This window comes from Ananas comosus, linkage group 24, assembly GCF_001540865.1.
Source record: "Ananas comosus cultivar F153 linkage group 24, ASM154086v1, whole genome shotgun sequence".
Classification (NCBI taxonomy): Eukaryota; Viridiplantae; Streptophyta; class Magnoliopsida; order Poales; family Bromeliaceae; genus Ananas; species Ananas comosus.
In genome coordinates, this window is record NC_033644.1 from 6488923 (window position 1) to 6506537 (window position 17615).

Consider the following 17615-nt stretch of genomic DNA (forward strand, 5'->3'; position numbering starts at 1 on the left):
AGTGTAATAAGTGCATCTATTACAAAATTTTTAAAAAGTTGCATGTTATTGTTAGCCTTTATGTGGATGATTTACTAATTTTTGGCTCTAACTTAAATGTTATCAATGAGACAAAAATTATGCTAAATCATTATTTTAAAATGAAGGATCTTGGTGAGACTAACTTTATTTTGGGTATGAAATTTACGAAAACATCAGATGGGATCTTTCTTGAGAAAATTTTAAGAAAGCACAACTTTCTTAATTGCAAGAACATGACTACACATTTTGATTCGAGCGTTTACTTATTTTTTGTTAAAAGTGAAAGTGAAATTTTGAATCAAAAGGAATATACTAGTATGATTGGGAGCTTGCGGTTTGGAACTGATTGTACGAGACCTGATATTGCATATGCAGTAGGGATATTCAGTAGATTTAAAAGCAAGCCGGGCACAGAGCATTGGCATGCCATAGAACAGTGATGAGATATCTCGTTAGTACGAAAACTTATGGCTTGTTTTGTGGGAAGTATCCTGCTGTGATTGAGGGATACAGTGATGCTGACTGGAATGCCCTATCAGGTGATTCTTTTTCTACCGCTGGTTATATTTTTACTTTAGCATGTGGTGCTATATGTTGAAAATCTAAAAAGCAAACTATTATTGCTAACTCAACTATGGAAGCCAAGCTTATTGCCTTAACTTCAGCTAGCGAGGAAGCTAGTTGGTTGAGAGACTTATTGTCTGAGATTCTATTTGTGGAAAAATTAGTTACATCTGTGTTAATACACTGTGGTAGCACTGCTGCTATTGGTAGAGTAAGAAACCGTTATTATAACAGTAAATCCAGATCCGTGAGAAGAAAACACAGTATTGTGAGTCATATATGAACAATAATATTATCAGTGTAGATTATATTAAATCTATTGATAATCTGGCAGATCTATTAACCAAGGCCTTAGGAAGAGAAAGGATCTGGAGCACATCGAGGGGAATAGGGTTGAAGCCCATAACATCATGAACCACATATGAGGATATCCAACCTGATGATCAGAGATCCTGAAAATTGGGTTTCATGGGAAAAACGAATTATATGGTGGTCGTAAAGAATGCACAATATATAGATTTATCTAATCGCATCTTTACCTATCCCTATGGTGTAGGTGCATTCATCCTGTAATGAAAAGAGGGTTGAACTTTTGCTCTTAATGAAATTTGTGGCTTTTATGAGCAGGGGGTTAATTAGAACTATAGGAGCACCCTTGACGGATTTCATATATGTGAGAATAGAAGTGAGATCGTTTCCTATGAGAACGGGCTTATTCTCAAATATGCTAATGAAAATCAGGATCGGCACAAGGCCGTAACGTGCTAGCTAATAAAGCTCATATCAACACCTGGATTGTTATATGTGAGAAGTGACTCTCTATTTTTCCTAAACAGGCAAAGTTCAAGTCTGAAACCACTCTGGCTCTGGAGTAAAGATTACTGTTTCACTAAGTGAAGACTCAATGCAGAGCACACATTCATTATATATAATGATCTCTCTTTGGCCATCAAACTCTCATATATTTTTAATAATAAAATGAGTGGAGAAATGTTGTAACATTTTATTATTAATTATGAAATTTTAATTTATTAATATAGTGCAAGTGAAGTTACAACTTCATTTAATTTGCATTTATGTTAGTGAAGTTACATCTGTTTTAATTTGATAACCTATACACGTATATTTCTATAACCCTTAAACACTTAATTTTTGTAATTAATACCTTGTAACCCGTACTATTTTTAAGCCTATAAATAGAGGGCTTCTCTATTCACTTATACATAACTCAAAAAAAAAGAACGAAAAGAAAAATAAAAACCTACTTCTATTATACTTGTGAGAGCTATTATACTTGTGAGAGAGAGAAGGTCAAAGAAATGTGTTTTTTTTTGTGGAGCTTTGGGCTCACCTATTTGTGCAGGGTTGGTGAAACCACATGACGAAGGTCGAGCCGTTGTATCCTGGAGAGGACAAGCTAGTGTTTTGCTGTATTGGTTAAAAGGCTTTGCCAACCGCAGAGGGCTTGAATCTTCTTAAAGAGAGCGAGATTTCCGTGCCTCGGCTTGAACGACTTGTTGACACTTTTTATATTATTTTGTAGTTAACCTCTATTTTTTTAATATATACACCAACATTATGACAAATCAAGAGAATGAATGTTCCTCGTCTCTCACTCCATTTTTTTTAAGTAGATTAGAATAGATTTAGGATGACTTATTTTTTTTCTTTACTTTTGATTTCCTTAAATCTTAATGCTGTATTCGATATGGATCGGAGCGGGAGTTTCACCGACCCGGTTCCATTTGCATCCCTTATTATTAATAGGTTAATTGCAAACATCTCCCTATAAATATAGCAGATTGCAAATATTTTTCTACAAAGTTTAACTTTCTTACGTTATTTCTACAAATATCATAATATTTTCAAACACATGCGGTTAAGATCTGTTAGAAAAGTTTAGTTAATCATAGATAAAATATTTAACAATTGTTAGTTAATGGGGTAAATTGACATTTTTACCTCTCTTAATTATATTATACTTTCCTTTCTCAATCAAAACTCTAGTAACAGGAACTCTTCTTTTTCTTCGTTTTCTTCTTTTTCATTAATACTAGGAACTCGTAACTAGAATTTCTCCGTTGCCATTCATTCACAACGCGTCTTTCTTCGTCCATGTGGAACGCGTGTTGCCTTTTCATTCAATTTTTTTCTATAATTTTTTTCTTATTTTGTTCAAAAGAAAAAGTTTAGGAGAAAAAGAGTGAGAGAAGAGGTTGCAACAATCGTGAATTGAGTTGGATTTTAAAAAGAAAGAAGATGAGGAAAAATATGACCATTGAAAATTTTTTTGGGGATCATTTCTGCACGATTATAGTAGATAGGGTTTTTGGAGAAACATATTTGTATTGGCAGAATTAACATTTCACTTAGCTGCCGTTAAAAAATAAACAGTTCTCTAACATTAATAAATAAAAAAGACAAATATGAATATCACTGAAATTTTATAAAAATAAAATAAATATATTAAACTTTACAAAAATATGTTATTCGTTATATTTACATATAAAGTTATATGCAATTAACCCTATTGGTCGTACTAGGTGTGGTCTATGAATGATGTGGTAGACCTGGTCCACTTAATAATTTCATTTCACGACGGCGTTTCCCATTGTCACCCCCGAGATGACCGGCTCCGAGCATCTGCAACCGCTGATAACCGGTCACCCGAACCTTGTCGGCCTCGGTTCCGCTCCAGTGCCCTCAAAAATCTATATAAGCCTACCTCCCGTCCCCCTTCGTCCGAGGAAAGAGGGAAAAAAAAAAAAAAAAAAAAAACAAAGAGTTACATGGACTCTACACGTGTCTTAATTTTGTGTGTGTGTTCGAGGGAACACAACTTTGAACAATGGAAACCTAGCTAGGTCCANGGAAAAAAAAAAAAAAAAAAAAAATCAAGAGTTCGAATCGGGGTCGATCGATCGAGAGTCGGCTCCTTCGTCTCCACTCAGAAATTTACCCCCTTTTGCACCTCTTTTACTCTCCAATTTCAGCTCGAAATCGCGAGGTAATGTCTCCGCCGCTTCAATTTCCCTTTTTATATAGTAATTTTTCGGGTTTTCTTCTTCGATTTCGTCTTTGATCGACCCGATTGGAGGAAAAGATTAATTTATAGTGATGATTTATGCGGCGATGGGGTTTTCTTTGCTATCTCTTGCGATTATTGTGATTTGGGGATCTTTCTGATCCGGGCGACTCAGATTTTTTATGACCTGTTGTTGTGGGGATCTTTGATCGTGCAAAAAATTAGGGTTTTCTTCCGCGGAGAGCTGAAAATTAGCGATCTTTGAGAGGTGTTTAGGGTTTTTGATCTGGTTCTCTTCTTCAGCATCTTGCATTTCCTGGTAATCGTTGTGGTGATCGATTTTAGTTGGCTTCAGTGCGATCGGGAGCTAAAAAAAGATTTTTTTTTTTTTTTTCTTTTCTCTTCTAGGGATCTCAAAATTAGGGTTTTTTTTTTTTTTTTTTTTTTCCCCAACATCTTCTTCTTTTTGGCGGCGATCTTTTCTTAGGTAGGGCTGGCGCTGGATAGCCGTGCGCAGTCTAGCCGCCAGTCCGGCGCTGCTCCGTCAGCCGCCGCTTCCAAACCCTCCTCCGCCGCCGGCGTCTTCTTCCCAGCCGATGGCTGGAGCCCGGCCCCACCTGTGAGCTCCATGTCAGGAGGCAGCGGAGGCCCCTCCGGTCCCGGGGACATGAACCGGGGCGGCGGGGTCCTCAACAGCACGGCCAACTCCTCTGGGCCCAGCATCGGCGCCAGCTCCTTGGTCACGGACGCCAACTCCGCACTTTCCGGCGGCGTGGGGGGCCCCCACCTGCAACGGAGCGCCAGCATCAACACGGACCCCTACATGCGCCTCCCGGCCTCCCCCATGTCCTTCTCCTCCAACAACATATCGGGCTCCTCGGTCATGGATGGCTCCTCCATCGTGCAGCAGAGCCCTCACCACGAGCAGCTACAGAACCAAGGAGCGTCCAGTGTTACGTCTAACCCTAAAGACATGCATGCTCACAAGAAGCAGAGGGTGATGGAAGTGAAGCAGGAGGATATTCTGCAGCAGCAGGTGATGCAGAAGCTGCTTCAGAGGCAGCAGGACCCGCTGCAGATGCAGGGTATTCAGAACCCTCAGCTGCATTCTATGATCTCGCAGCATAGACTAGCTCAAAGGCAGCTGCAGCAGCCGCAGATGTTTCCGCAGATGCAGTGCTCGCCGATTGCCCAACAACAGATGAGGCAGCAACTGCTGCCTCACATCATGCAGTCGGTCAGCCCTGTAAAACGCCCGGTTAACGGTGGGATCTGCGCTCGCCGGATCATGCAGTACTTGTATCACCAGCGGCATCGGCCACAGGTGAGCATGTAATTGGAACGGAAGAAACCTTATCTCTACGATCTTTTGGCATGAGCAAGTTGTGACCCTTTCTTATATTGCAGGACAATAAAATGTCTTACTGGAGAAAGTTTGTTGAAGAGTATTTTGCTCCACGAGGAAGAAAAAGGTGGTGCTTGTCTTTGTACGATAATATGGGCAACCAAGCCCTGGGTGCCTTCCCACAAACATCTGTTGTGAGCTTTCTGCATCTTAACCATTTTGCTCTAATTCTATGAATAAAATTTCCTTATCAATTTCCCAATATTGCATAGCAGAAACTTAATTGTAAGCCTCATATTCCATTTTTTTCCAATCCATATCTGTTAATCTTGGATAAAGATTTTCATGTTTCTTGAGTTTAGCATCACTGATTGGTCTCTTAATTTTGTTCTTTTCCACGTATTATTCTTTATAATTTATCTATTCCTTGTAATTTTGAAATATAATTTTGCTATTCCATAACTCTCTTTTAAATTTACTTTTCCATCTGTAAATTGGTGTGAAGTACCTTTCTGCTACTTTTTTGATATGACTAGCCATCCTTGCATCATTGGGTTCATTTCTTATTTTCAGTTTCGTTTGTGAACCTCCATTACTTCTTTACATTCTTTTGTAGTTTTGCCTTTGAAATTTCACCATCTTATTATCAGGAATCTCCACTTTTTATTATGTGACTTTTTCATTCCCTCCACATTTTAGACACATGAATGCTAGCTTTATATCTTCTGTTAGCTCTTTAATTTTTTATTAATTTTGTTTAAACATGTTATACCTTTTTACAAAGCCTATTCACTATGCTATTGGCCATTTTTAGAACTAATGAAAATTTCACGCATTTTTCTCCAAGCAAGTGTTTGAAATCTGAAGCTGTATTCTAAAATTCACTCTTTTTTCTAAGCGCATGTACCAAGCTTGAAAGAACTTCTGTTTCTGTTGTCACCACAATAATGGCATTATTTTGTTTCCTTGTTTATTATTATATATAGCAGTAACTTTTGTGCACAAAAGCAGATTACTATCGGAAAAGTAAATTTAAATTGTGCTTCATCTTTTCTTGTGGTTATTAAATACATCTATTTTACTTTCTACAGGATGCTTGGCATTGTGGCATTTGTGGTTCTAGATCAGGAAAAGGATTTGGTTAGTTGATTCGTTGCTTTTACTTAATTTTATTTATATATATAGAGGATCTGGTTAATTGATTCATTACTAGTACTTTCTGACGGCTAAAACATTATATTTTGTTATGCAGATATATTTAATTGTGTTGTAACTTTGTTATGCATGTATAATGTTATAGATACAGTTGTGTTGTTTACACTTTCTTTTTGCTTGTATGTAATTTATAATATCTTGAAGTTTGAGGGCATTGTTGGCTCATGAAAAGTTATTTTCAGATTAAAGTTGCCTTTCTAGGCAATGATTATAACACCTATCCTTACCCACTATTTATCTATACTGTAACTGATCCAAATTCTACTATTGATATCCAAATTCTGCTGTGCTGAGACTCCGACATGAGACTGGCACGCGAGTTCTCACTGACTATATGTAATTCTGTAAGGTCTTTTGGGTTTTGACTCTTTGATGACTCTTACTGACTATCACACTGAGTGCTATATCTATCAAATATATACATGCTACTTAAGTCAACAGTATGCTAATGCATTCTAGAAGAAAATTTATCAGTTCTAGTTGGTCTTTTACCTTTTCATGTCGATTATATATGGCATATGGATACCCTTTAGGCTACTTAACGTGCAGATCACTTTTGTTATGCTCAACTTTGCTTACTTTGTAATCTGACTTTTGGCTCATTTTTATGTGAGTATTCAGTATATCTTCTGGGAAGTTGCTAGTCATTGAAATATGATTTCTGTTTCTTTTGCTGACAGAGGCTACCTGTGAAACACTTCCTCGGCTTTTTCAAATTAAATTTGATCATGACGTTATTGATGAACATTTATTCCTCGACATGCCAAATGAATACATGTTGTCCGGGTTGCTAGTGTTGGAGTATGCAAAAGCTGTTCAAGAGAGCATTCATGAACACCTACATGTTGTTCGTGAGGGACAACTTCGAATTACATTCACGCCAGAATTGAAGGTTTTCATTCTAATAATGCTTTAGTACTTTCCCACCTGGCATTAGTTAGATTGTCATGCTGTTCATTTTACAAATTTAGCTTTAAGGTGTTCTTGTCATTTAACACATATATATATATGTCACTCAGATATTGTCCTGGGAATTCTGTGTACGACGCCATGAAGAGTTCCTCTCTCGGAGGTTTATAGCTCCTCAGGTATTGAGAGAAACTTATAGAAATAAGATTTCTTTACTTCCAACTAATGCATATCGCTACTTAACAAACCGTCCCCGCTTAATAATAAGAAAAATTGAAAAATAAATAATACGAAAGAGTATCATTTTGCTTTCCACTTCAGCATCTATTAAGGTTTCATTTTCTTTGCAATTGTTATTCTTGAATGCTTTCCAGAATTGAGTTGCATTTAGATGAGGGGGAACAATAAAGCTGTAAACTTACTATTGAAATCTTAAATTGAAATTAGAAGATATGATGTCGTTACTCATCCATTATGCTCTTCCTTTTTGTATTTCATTTTGTTGTTTGATTATATTAACTTGTTTATTATCGAGTTATTAAATATAAGGATTCATATAGTTAAATTTTAGGGAAAACTTCAAAAACCCCTCCTGTGGTTTCATAGTTTCTCACTTTGCCCCCCTGTGGTTTAAAATGTATCAATTTGCCCCCCTGTTGTTTCTTTTTTCTCTTTTTCTTATCAATTTCATTATTTTTTTTTTCTTAAATTATTGATAAAGTTAAAATTAAAGGGTACTAAAGTGAATATTTGATAAATCTAGATGGGTATCTGAAGTTTTTGTATATAATTTAATAAAATATTAATGAAAAAGCTACCGAAAAGATAAAAACGAAACCACAGGGGGGCAAATTGATACATTTTAAACCACAGGGGGGCAAAGTGAGAAACTACGAAACCACAGGGGGGGTTTTTGAAGTTTTCCCTAAATTTTACTTTCAACAAGTGGAATTATTTGATGCTTATGTCTTTTGGTATTTTGATGAAAGTGGATTTTAGTGTTGAATCAATGATGGCCTGGTGCTTATATTGTGGGTTTCTCACATAATAGTAGAGACTTCTCTACTAAACTTCTATCTTTGCTATGGTTCACAAAATGGCTATTACACAAGTTGGTTCTGGATAATCTAAAAATCATTTAATTCCTTGAGAGGCGTGACAAAGGAAATATACATTTATTATGCTGATGTTCCCTTGTTTTTGCGACTTTCTGGTATTTCAAAGCAATTATGAGGTAGAAAAACAAATCGTTTTTTTTTTTTTTTTTTTTTTTTTTTTTGCAACAATGATATCATCATCATGAGTAGTTAAAGTTTGGCTCTGTGTATGCTGGTAGTTCGTTAATCTTCTAAGGTGCCTCTTCTCCTTTTTTTTTTTTTTTGTGTGTGTTGTTTTGAGTGTTTAACAAGTGTAGTTTGCTTTTCAAAAATATTCTCAACTTTTAACCCATGCTCATAAATTACTAAATCTAATAAATTTGGTGTTTTGGATAAATCATTACAATCTTATTTTAGTATGTTGCATGAAGTTATTCATTTGTTCCACCTATGCATGCTTATTCCTTTGGATGTTGTAATAAGTTTTACAATTCTTATGTTTTATGTGCAGGTGAACCAGCTCTTGCAAGTTAGCCAGAAATATCAAAATGCTGTCAAAGATAGTGGATCAGCTGGAATCTCACCGCAAGATTTGCAAGCCAGCTGTAACATGTGAGTAAACTTACGATTTGTGTTCAGTATTTTAGATATGGGGTGTGAAAAAAGAGAAGGGATGAGACTTCAATCCTCTGCGTGCACTATTGTATTTGTTTGTTCTCTTTGGTTTTTTTTTGTGCATTTTTTCTATTAATTTCTCTTGTTCCCTCCTTCCCCTTCTATCTTTATGATGGATCTTTTGCTTTCACTTCTTTATTCTAATCTCTTTTTAACTTCTCTTCTTTTTTATTTTTTTTGTTTCCTTCCTTGTTTACTCAGTTGCTCTTAGACTTAAGTTTCTTTTGCTCGTATACTTATTTTATTATGTGTTTTTTAATTTTATATTCTTATCTTTGATTTTTGAAATCGAAACCTATAGTATCATTACTGTTCTTTTTTTTTTTTCAACAGAAAAAAGTTTCTTCTTTTCTTTTCTTTTTCTCTCATGTAAGTTGTTTTATTTTTTATGCATTTAGCCTTTTTTTCTCTTTTTATTTTTCTTTTGCCTTTTGAGTTTCATAATTGTTACTTTATCTTATCATAATCCCATATTCCCATAATGCTAGTTGATGGTGCTTGTTTACCTAAATTGGTAAATATGTTTTTTGTTCTGGATGAAAAACTATTTGGGATTCTAATTTATAATTTTCATGCCACTTAGTTTTGAGGTGATTGCTAAAACACGCAGTTTGAGGTAGTAGAGTAAGTTGTATAATAAGTTAGGGTGTCAAGGAATTCTTTTTTGTATTTCAAATTGTATGATGTAACTAGTCGATTGATTTCGAGCAACTGTATAAGTTCAGGGTATCAAGGAATTGCTTTTTTGTATTTCGTACTGCATGTTGTAAACTAGTCAATTCATTTTGAGCCAACTTAAATCTCTTTGATTCTTTTTTAACAGTTTTGCAAATAATTCAAGAAAGAATTGCAGGTAGTAGTAGGCAGCTCGTCAAATGAGCTTATCTAGGAATCTCTAGTGTTTTTAATTTCCTAAGGAAATTTTAAATATACTTGGAATTTTGTTGTTATGCCAGTTGTTTGTTTTGATTATCATATGTTGAGCCTGATTTATTATAGAAATGTTTTGCTCTGTTAGTTTCTTCTGTAAATAGTATTATTTTTATGGTTTGCATTTCGCAGAAACATCTTTGGAATCTATTTTCATTTTGTTGTTTAACTTGACTAAGTTGCTTTAATCTGACAGTCATTTTTTCTTCATTACACAGGTTTGTAGCTGCAGGTCGTCAACTTGCTAAAAGTCTCGAACTCCAGTCACTGAATGATTTAGGTTTTTCTAAACGATATGTACGGTGCTTGCAGGTACTTGAGATTTCCTTTCTGACTGTTTAGTTCACATTTTTATATTAGACCCAACTGTTAATATCACTGAATTCTATTATGCGTATCGGCAGATAGCGGAGGTGGTAAATGGCATGAAAGACCTGATTGATTTTGGCCAGGAGCACAAGATTGGACCCATAGGTTTGAAATCTGCGCTCTTAATTCCATTTATTGTTGTTAATCCGCAGTTGATGTGAGAGCTTCTATTACTGTAAGATCCTTCAATATTTTTATGAGTTTTAAGATGTAGTATGTGATATTCATGCAGTTATCCACTGCATAGTGCATATGCGGTATGCAGGCGCATATGAGGTCCAACTATTAAAATATTAAAAAAAATATTTATAGGTGCTAGAAATATATATAAATATTTTTTGACAAAGCTAGATAACTAAAGTAACAATTCAGAATTCACAAATTCAAATAATTAATTTTTAGTAACGGATACGTACACACTAAAGTAATAATGTACCATTTACTCTTAATTATTAAATAGAGAGAGAAATAGGATTTCTATGCAAAATCATAAAAATGTCAAACAAGAATCAATGTTCTAAAAGACGGTATGCTAAATTTCTATAAAGAATAATTAAAATTTTCAATAAACTGTCTTTCGCGTTATTTGACAGATCGACACTTAAATAAAAAAAAATGTATACTATGAATCTATGATAGAATCTAACAACTACAAAATTATTTAGCAATATTTGTAAACATAAATATTAGATATATTAGGAATAATATCTATTAAAATAAAAGGAAAGATAGTTAGGTTATATTTATATAAAGATAATTGAATTTGTATGCATAATTATTAATTTATATGAAAACATCATATGTATTTGTATAATCATTTAGCAAGCAGGCACATTCAACATTGCATTTCAATTCCACCTTAAATAAAAAAAATACTGCCGCATATGCGTCTGACTACATACCAATGTTCCAAAATGCGGTCTGCGTTATTCATGCGGTTCCCACTGCAGAGCGCATATGCAGTATGCAGGTGCGTATACGGATGCATATGCAGCCCAGGTGGTAAATATTTAAAAATATTTATAGGTATTAAAATTATATGCAAATACTTCCTAGCAAAGCAAAATAATTGAAGTAATCAATCAGAATTCACAAACTGAAATAATCAATTTCAAGTAAGACCTCGTATGCACACATGTACCATTAAATTAATAATTAGCAATGTGCTCTTAATTATTAAATAGAGAAATAAATAGAACTTTGACGCAAAATTATAAAATTGTCAAATAAAAATCAATATTCAAAAAAGTAGTATGCTAAATTTTTATGAAGAATAATATTTTTTTCAATAAGCTATCATTCACGTCATCTGGTAGGCCAATACTTGAAAAGAAATATCCAATTACATCTTACAACTACAAAATTATCCACTAATATTTTTAAATATAATTATTATATATATTAGGGACAATGCCTACTAAAATAAGAAGAAAGCTAGTTATATTAGAACTAGGCTAGAATACTATTAATAGCAGTTGATGCTACTAAGTTTTCGGTCCTTGGATAAAGTGATGTGCGGTTAGGATGATAGTGGTCCCTTAGGGTTGAGTGGTTGGTTGGTTGGTTGGTTGAATTGTATGATCTAATGGGTATAAATTATCAAAAGGGTAGATCTAACAGCAGAAAATTTGGTAGCATCAAGAGTTTGCTGCCATCGATAGCATTGTAGCCAGACTCGTTATATTATACTTATAAAAAGATAATTGTATATTTATGCATTCTTATTAACTAAACATGTCTGAAAAATAGATATTTATACGGAATTGGGCTAGAATACTATTAATAGTATTCGGTTGCTATCGAGTTTTTAACCCTTGGATGAAAATTTGTAGGGTTAGGATGATAGCGGTCCCCTAAGGTTTAGTAGTAGTCCCCCTAGGGTTGAGTGAGTGGTTAGTTGAATAGTATGATCTAAAGGATGAAATTGATTAAAGTGTAGATCTAACGGCTAAAAAATCGATAGCAAAAGAGCCCAAATACTATTAATAGTATTCCAGCTCAACTCTATTTATATGTATAATTATTAAGCAAACAATACTCTATTTGTATGTATAATTATTAAGCAAACAATCTCATTCAATATTGCCTTTTAATCCCACCATAAAAATAAAAATGCTGCATGTGGTCGGCTACCTTTATGCCACCGTATATGTCGCCACCTGCCACATCTGGGCGGGCATATGCGGTCGGACTGCATATTATATATGCGGTGTGGTTGTTGGTCCAAACCGCCTATGCGGCTGCATAGACTGCTTTTTTGGAACATCGCAGGATACTGCACTGCATATTACTTGTGTGGTGTGGTTGATTGTCCGAACTACATATGCGGCTGCCTTTTGAAACAATGCAAACAAGAAACAATAAAAGTCTGTAGAAAAGCTTGGAGAGTACTTATTACCTCGTTCGCAAAACCTAGTTTTTATTTATCATGATATTTCTTTTTTACAATCAACGAACCTATTAGAGCTTATGTAGGTTCTAGCTTTGTCCCCTCCATGCTCCTTGAATTCTGATTTTGTTTCCCGACTTTTGGACTACTAGTTTTCAGGGCCTCATTTGGTATTATTGCCGTCTCTGGTCTTTTTTAAGCACAAGTTCCATGCACTAGGGTGTGCAGGTTGATGTGGACCTTTAACTTAGCAGTAAGTAGTAACTTTTCTTCTTCTTTGTATTTGACGCTGTTCCCTATCCTGTTGGGGGTTGCTTTTCGAGAAACAAAAAAAATCGGCAATGGTACCAAATGTAGATGTAATTAGCCATTTTATCAAGTATTTCAGAGACGATTATTAGTACTTGTTGAAGTACTTGGTATTGCTATTCTCCTTATTAGCTATACTGTGTTAATAATGCGGTTGAAGCATTAAAAACTATGCATCTGCACGCTAAAAAAAACTATGCATCTGCACGCTAAAATCTATGCATATGTACAGTGGAATAATTTCACCTTAGGTACTTTCCTGTTTGCTACAGAATATGCTCATTGATTTCTGAAATATTTTGGATAAGAAATTGCTTAATAGAAGTTTTATGTATTCTGTATAAACTAATTTGTCTTCGTAAGCCTCATTCATAGCTCGTCATCTTGGAGGGATAGAGGTATCAAGAATTATACTGTCCTCTGCAAATGGTAAACTTCGCAAGCATTGTTATTCACAAGTTTAGGATATAGAACCTGTTTAAGTTGTGTAATTTACAGCTCGTATGCTCGAGTACAAATCAATTTCTGAAGGAATTCATTATATTTAGCACAAGGACTTACAAATTGGATTCTATTCATAGTGGCTCTTTCAATTACTTTCGAAGCATTTGTATCTATTTCCATCATCAAGAGGCAGCTATTTGTTCTTCTAGATGAAGAAAAGAGGATTTTTTGCATTCAAATGTGTCATCATGACTTCTCTTTTTCTTCATATTTATTTCTGTTTTATTTGTTTTGCAGAGAGCTTGAAGAGCTACACAGCGCAGGCCGCTGCGAAGCTCCAGGCCCAAAAGTTACAGGCAGCAGAGCAGCTGAGGACTCCTAACGGCCTTTCCGCCGACCCGAGCACCCTTAGTAAACTCATGAGCATTCACCATCATCCAGGAATGTGCGCACATATCATCAATGGCAACCTCACAAACACTCAACTCAACAGTAACAACAACACACTGGAACGAACTGCGATGATGAACAATAGCTATCAGAACTTACTGAGAAACTCTATGAGCAAAAACCAGAACCTACTTCATCAGGAACTGCCCAACGGCTTCAATGGGCCTATTAACCAATCACAGCCTGTGAGCCACTACCGCACCTCTGTCTCTCCCGTCTTGTCAAATAACTTATTCGGTCAGTTTCCACAGCAGCCTCCTATGAACAGTGGTAACTTGCCGCAGAACAATAATAACATGCAGCAGCAAGTGATTCAGCAGATGCTGCAAGATGGTATGAATAAGAACCGGCCAGAAATGCAGCAGCCTCCCGCCACCTCTGTTCACAACAATAACGGACCGGTGAATGCCGGGCCGGCAAAAAGCACCACGGAGTCGGGGAATGCTCCGAGCAACATAAGCAACAGCGCTGTCGGTGCAGGACCTACCAGGAGCAACAGTTTCAAATCTGCCCCCACAGAGACCGCTGTCGCGGGAAGCAGTGTTAGCTCGAGACTCGAATTGCCCCAGAATGTGGATCTAGCGGAGCTGGATCAGATTGTGCGGGAGTTTGGAGAAGGCGGGATGTTTAGCGGCGACATAGCTGACTTTGGGTTCGATTGGAAAGTTTGAAAGGTTTTATGTAGTTTGGTTTGAGGCTTGGTAAAGAAAATATTTGTATAGAATAGCTACTATTTGTACCAGTGGATCTGATCTGATTTGTCTATTGTATGGCAAGGTGGTACTCTTCAAGTTGATCTACGTAGGCAGTTTTGAGATTTCGCAGTTAAATAACGTTAGTTTTTACTACAACTAAAATTGTATAATATCAGGGACTAGGCTTTGAAATGAGCATCTATTATATCAAGTAACGTTTCGAGGCGTGATTCTGCTTTAATCTCTTCTTCCTAGTTGTCTGCCTTGCCGGAAAATTCTCTTGATTGATTTTGTTTGTCTCTGAAAACTCCCAAACCAAACTTGAGAGAACTCTGTAGGTGGTCTCCGAGTCTAAATAAAAAAGAAAACTGTGGCATATATTTAATATAATACTATATAATAGTATTCAAGCCTAGGCAATGACAGATTTTTTCTTTTTTTTTTCCTTTTTGAGAGAAAGATAGTAGTATGCTTTTTGCTTTGTTTATTTTTTTTTAAAAATAAAGTTAGCTGAAAATATGAATCAATTAGAATTCGAATTCGAGACCTCAGCTATCAATCACTAAACTCTTTGTCATTTACACTAGAGTCAGTGCAACCACAGGAAAATTAAGCTCACAGAAGTATGGTTGGTGGGGGGTTAACATTCTTAGTATTAAGGTTTTTCATTTTTTGGATAGCTAGTTAGGAATATATGAGAATAAGTTCAAAATTGTGTTTGGTTAAAAACTTCTCTTATTCTTAAGAATTAGTTAATAAAATATTTGATAGATATCCCAAAAATAATAGAAAATAATGAGAAAACTATATATATATAGAGAGAGAGAGCTAAACTGGAATACTATTTATAGCAAAAGATTTTTTTTGCTATCAAGTTTGTAATCCTTAGATGAGAAATTGTAGGGTTAGAATGATATTAATCCTTAGGGTTGAGTGATCCCCACTGGATTATAATATTTAATCCAATGGTGAGAAATGATGAAAGCAATTAACTCAAAGGTTAAAAACTTGATAACAAAAAATACTTTTTGCTATCAATAGCATTCTAGCCCAACTATATATATATATATATATATATATATAGAATTAAGCTAGAATACTTTTAAAAGTATCACCCCATTGGTGCTTTTAGGTTTCTAGCCCTTGGATCTACTCCTTGATTACTAATAGCCATTGGATCAAATACTATTCCACCTACGACCACCTACGACCATCTACCACCATCATCACAACCTTACATTCCTCCATTCAATGGTAAAAACTCAAAAGCACCATCTCATTGGTGCTTTTGAGAGTATTCTAGCTCAACTCTCTCTCTCTCTCTCTCTATATATATATATATATGAGGCTGGTATGCTTCTGGAAGGATGGAGCGCTCCGTGCTTCCATATCGTTTTTGATGTTGGGACTTTTGAATCGACGATCAGCTCCGTTAGACTTGATATAGAGTATTTTAAGTATCTAGAAAATAAATTTTGTAATTTTTTATATCATTCGCCTAATGATCGAAGTGGCTCAAAATCAACGGCTGAAAATAAAAATCTTACAAAATATGACGATATGACATTAAAATTTTAGATCAAAAATATTTTTACCCGCTTTGTTTATTTCATTTAGAAATAAACTTAGCTGGAAATGTGAACCAACTAGGATTCGAACTTGGGTCTCGGGTATCAACCACCAACCCCTTTGCCACTTGCTCTAGGGACGGTCGATTTTAGATCAAAATTATTGATCTTGTTTTATATAGTATAAAAAATTTTCTATCAAAATTTCACGTGATTTGAATATTTCTACACCGTTAAACTTGCAAATGGCTCACCATGGCTATTAAAATGATTGATTTTGAGCCCCTTCGATCACTAGGCAAATGATATCGAAAAATTACAAAATTTATTTTCTAGGTTGTCACGACCCGGCGTTGCTAATTTGGACAGCTCGGGCCCGAAACAGACCCGCTGAACGGACAGAGTTTCTCCTGCCTGCCCAAGGCGTAACAAAGTCTATGCATACATATCCAAGTAAGAGATATTAGTATCAAACATTTACGAGAGGCATATCGCATATGCAAGAGAATTTAAACTATCTATTACAATATTTGCACATTTACATTGTTTAACTTATTACAACTTTTCTTTACATACAAAATAATAACCTCACATACATACATATCACTTTTCTTTCTCAAAAGCTTTTACATGTTTTTTTCTTTTCTTGCTTGCTATGCACAAGGGTAGATGATCTAGCCCCGAGGTCCCGCTATCTAGGGCTCGATGCCCTTGCCGCGATCCTCGACGAATGCGCTCGTGCTTGGCTCTGCAAAATAGGGTATGAGAACTAAACAAAGTTCCCAGCAGATTCGGCTGTCGACCCTGCCAATTTTCTCACTAAGTCTAAGAAGGTATAGAGACAAGAATATGTCACTATGACAAAGAAATAATGAATAGAAACAATAAGCCTAACTTGCTCATCATATACAATTATATCATGCTTCAATGATATCTACTATGCCTTTACCAAAAACAACATATCAATGTTCTACTATGTATGCATCATATATGAAATGTCATTACCATGCCTTGATCCAAATCCAATCGGTTCGCCCAAGGGTCAAACCACAACTCGCCACACACTATCACCTCTGTGACCGTCTGTCGGGGGCGCACCGTCGTGACTCTCTTCCCCATCTCAATCTAATTGTGACATTCCGGAGCTCACGGCTTGGGAGTCGCGACCTCCACAAGCCGCAACAGACAACGCGAGTATGATCAAGTCCTCCCGCCCGAGGACCTCGGGAATCCCACATCCCAAATAATCACAAGGCATGCAATGCTCAACATCGGCCACATATGCAATAATTTTCAACTCTCATAGTGTCATAAATCTACATATCTAGTTCATATGAATCTAGCATGTTCTCACAACATATCCACATGCGTATGTCCACTAGCATCTCATTCAACATACATATATACATCTATCTCGACATCATGCAAATAAATACACCTACAAGTATCATGCAACATGAATCATCATTTCTCATACTAAAGTATGAATTTAACAAAAACTCATAGGTTTACCAACACAATATCAATGCATGATGCTACATGACCAATATGTAGAACTTAGACATAAAATGAAATTCGGCTAATTCGAATAGCACCCCCCACTTTGAGTC

General features: G+C 35.7%; 1 protein-coding gene across 3 annotated transcripts; it reads left to right on the forward strand.

Annotated features, from left to right (window-relative positions):
• Nucleotides 3457-14678, forward strand: LOC109728596 (probable transcriptional regulator SLK2). 3 transcript variants are annotated; one of them, XM_020259047.1, is made up of 11 exons: nucleotides 3457-3592; nucleotides 4098-4934; nucleotides 5018-5149; nucleotides 6047-6095; nucleotides 6851-7062; nucleotides 7190-7258; nucleotides 8688-8788; nucleotides 10000-10093; nucleotides 10186-10255; nucleotides 13224-13277; nucleotides 13590-14678. In XM_020259047.1, the coding sequence occupies exons 2-11, from the start codon at nucleotides 4239-4241 to the stop codon at nucleotides 14411-14413; spliced, it is 2301 nt and encodes a 766-aa protein (XP_020114636.1). In that variant the 5' UTR covers nucleotides 3457-3592; nucleotides 4098-4238; the 3' UTR covers nucleotides 14414-14678. The 3 variants fall into 3 exon arrangements, with proteins under 3 accessions (XP_020114636.1, XP_020114637.1, XP_020114638.1); XM_020259048.1 differs by having other exon boundaries at nucleotides 4102-4934; XM_020259049.1 differs by lacking the exon at nucleotides 13224-13277.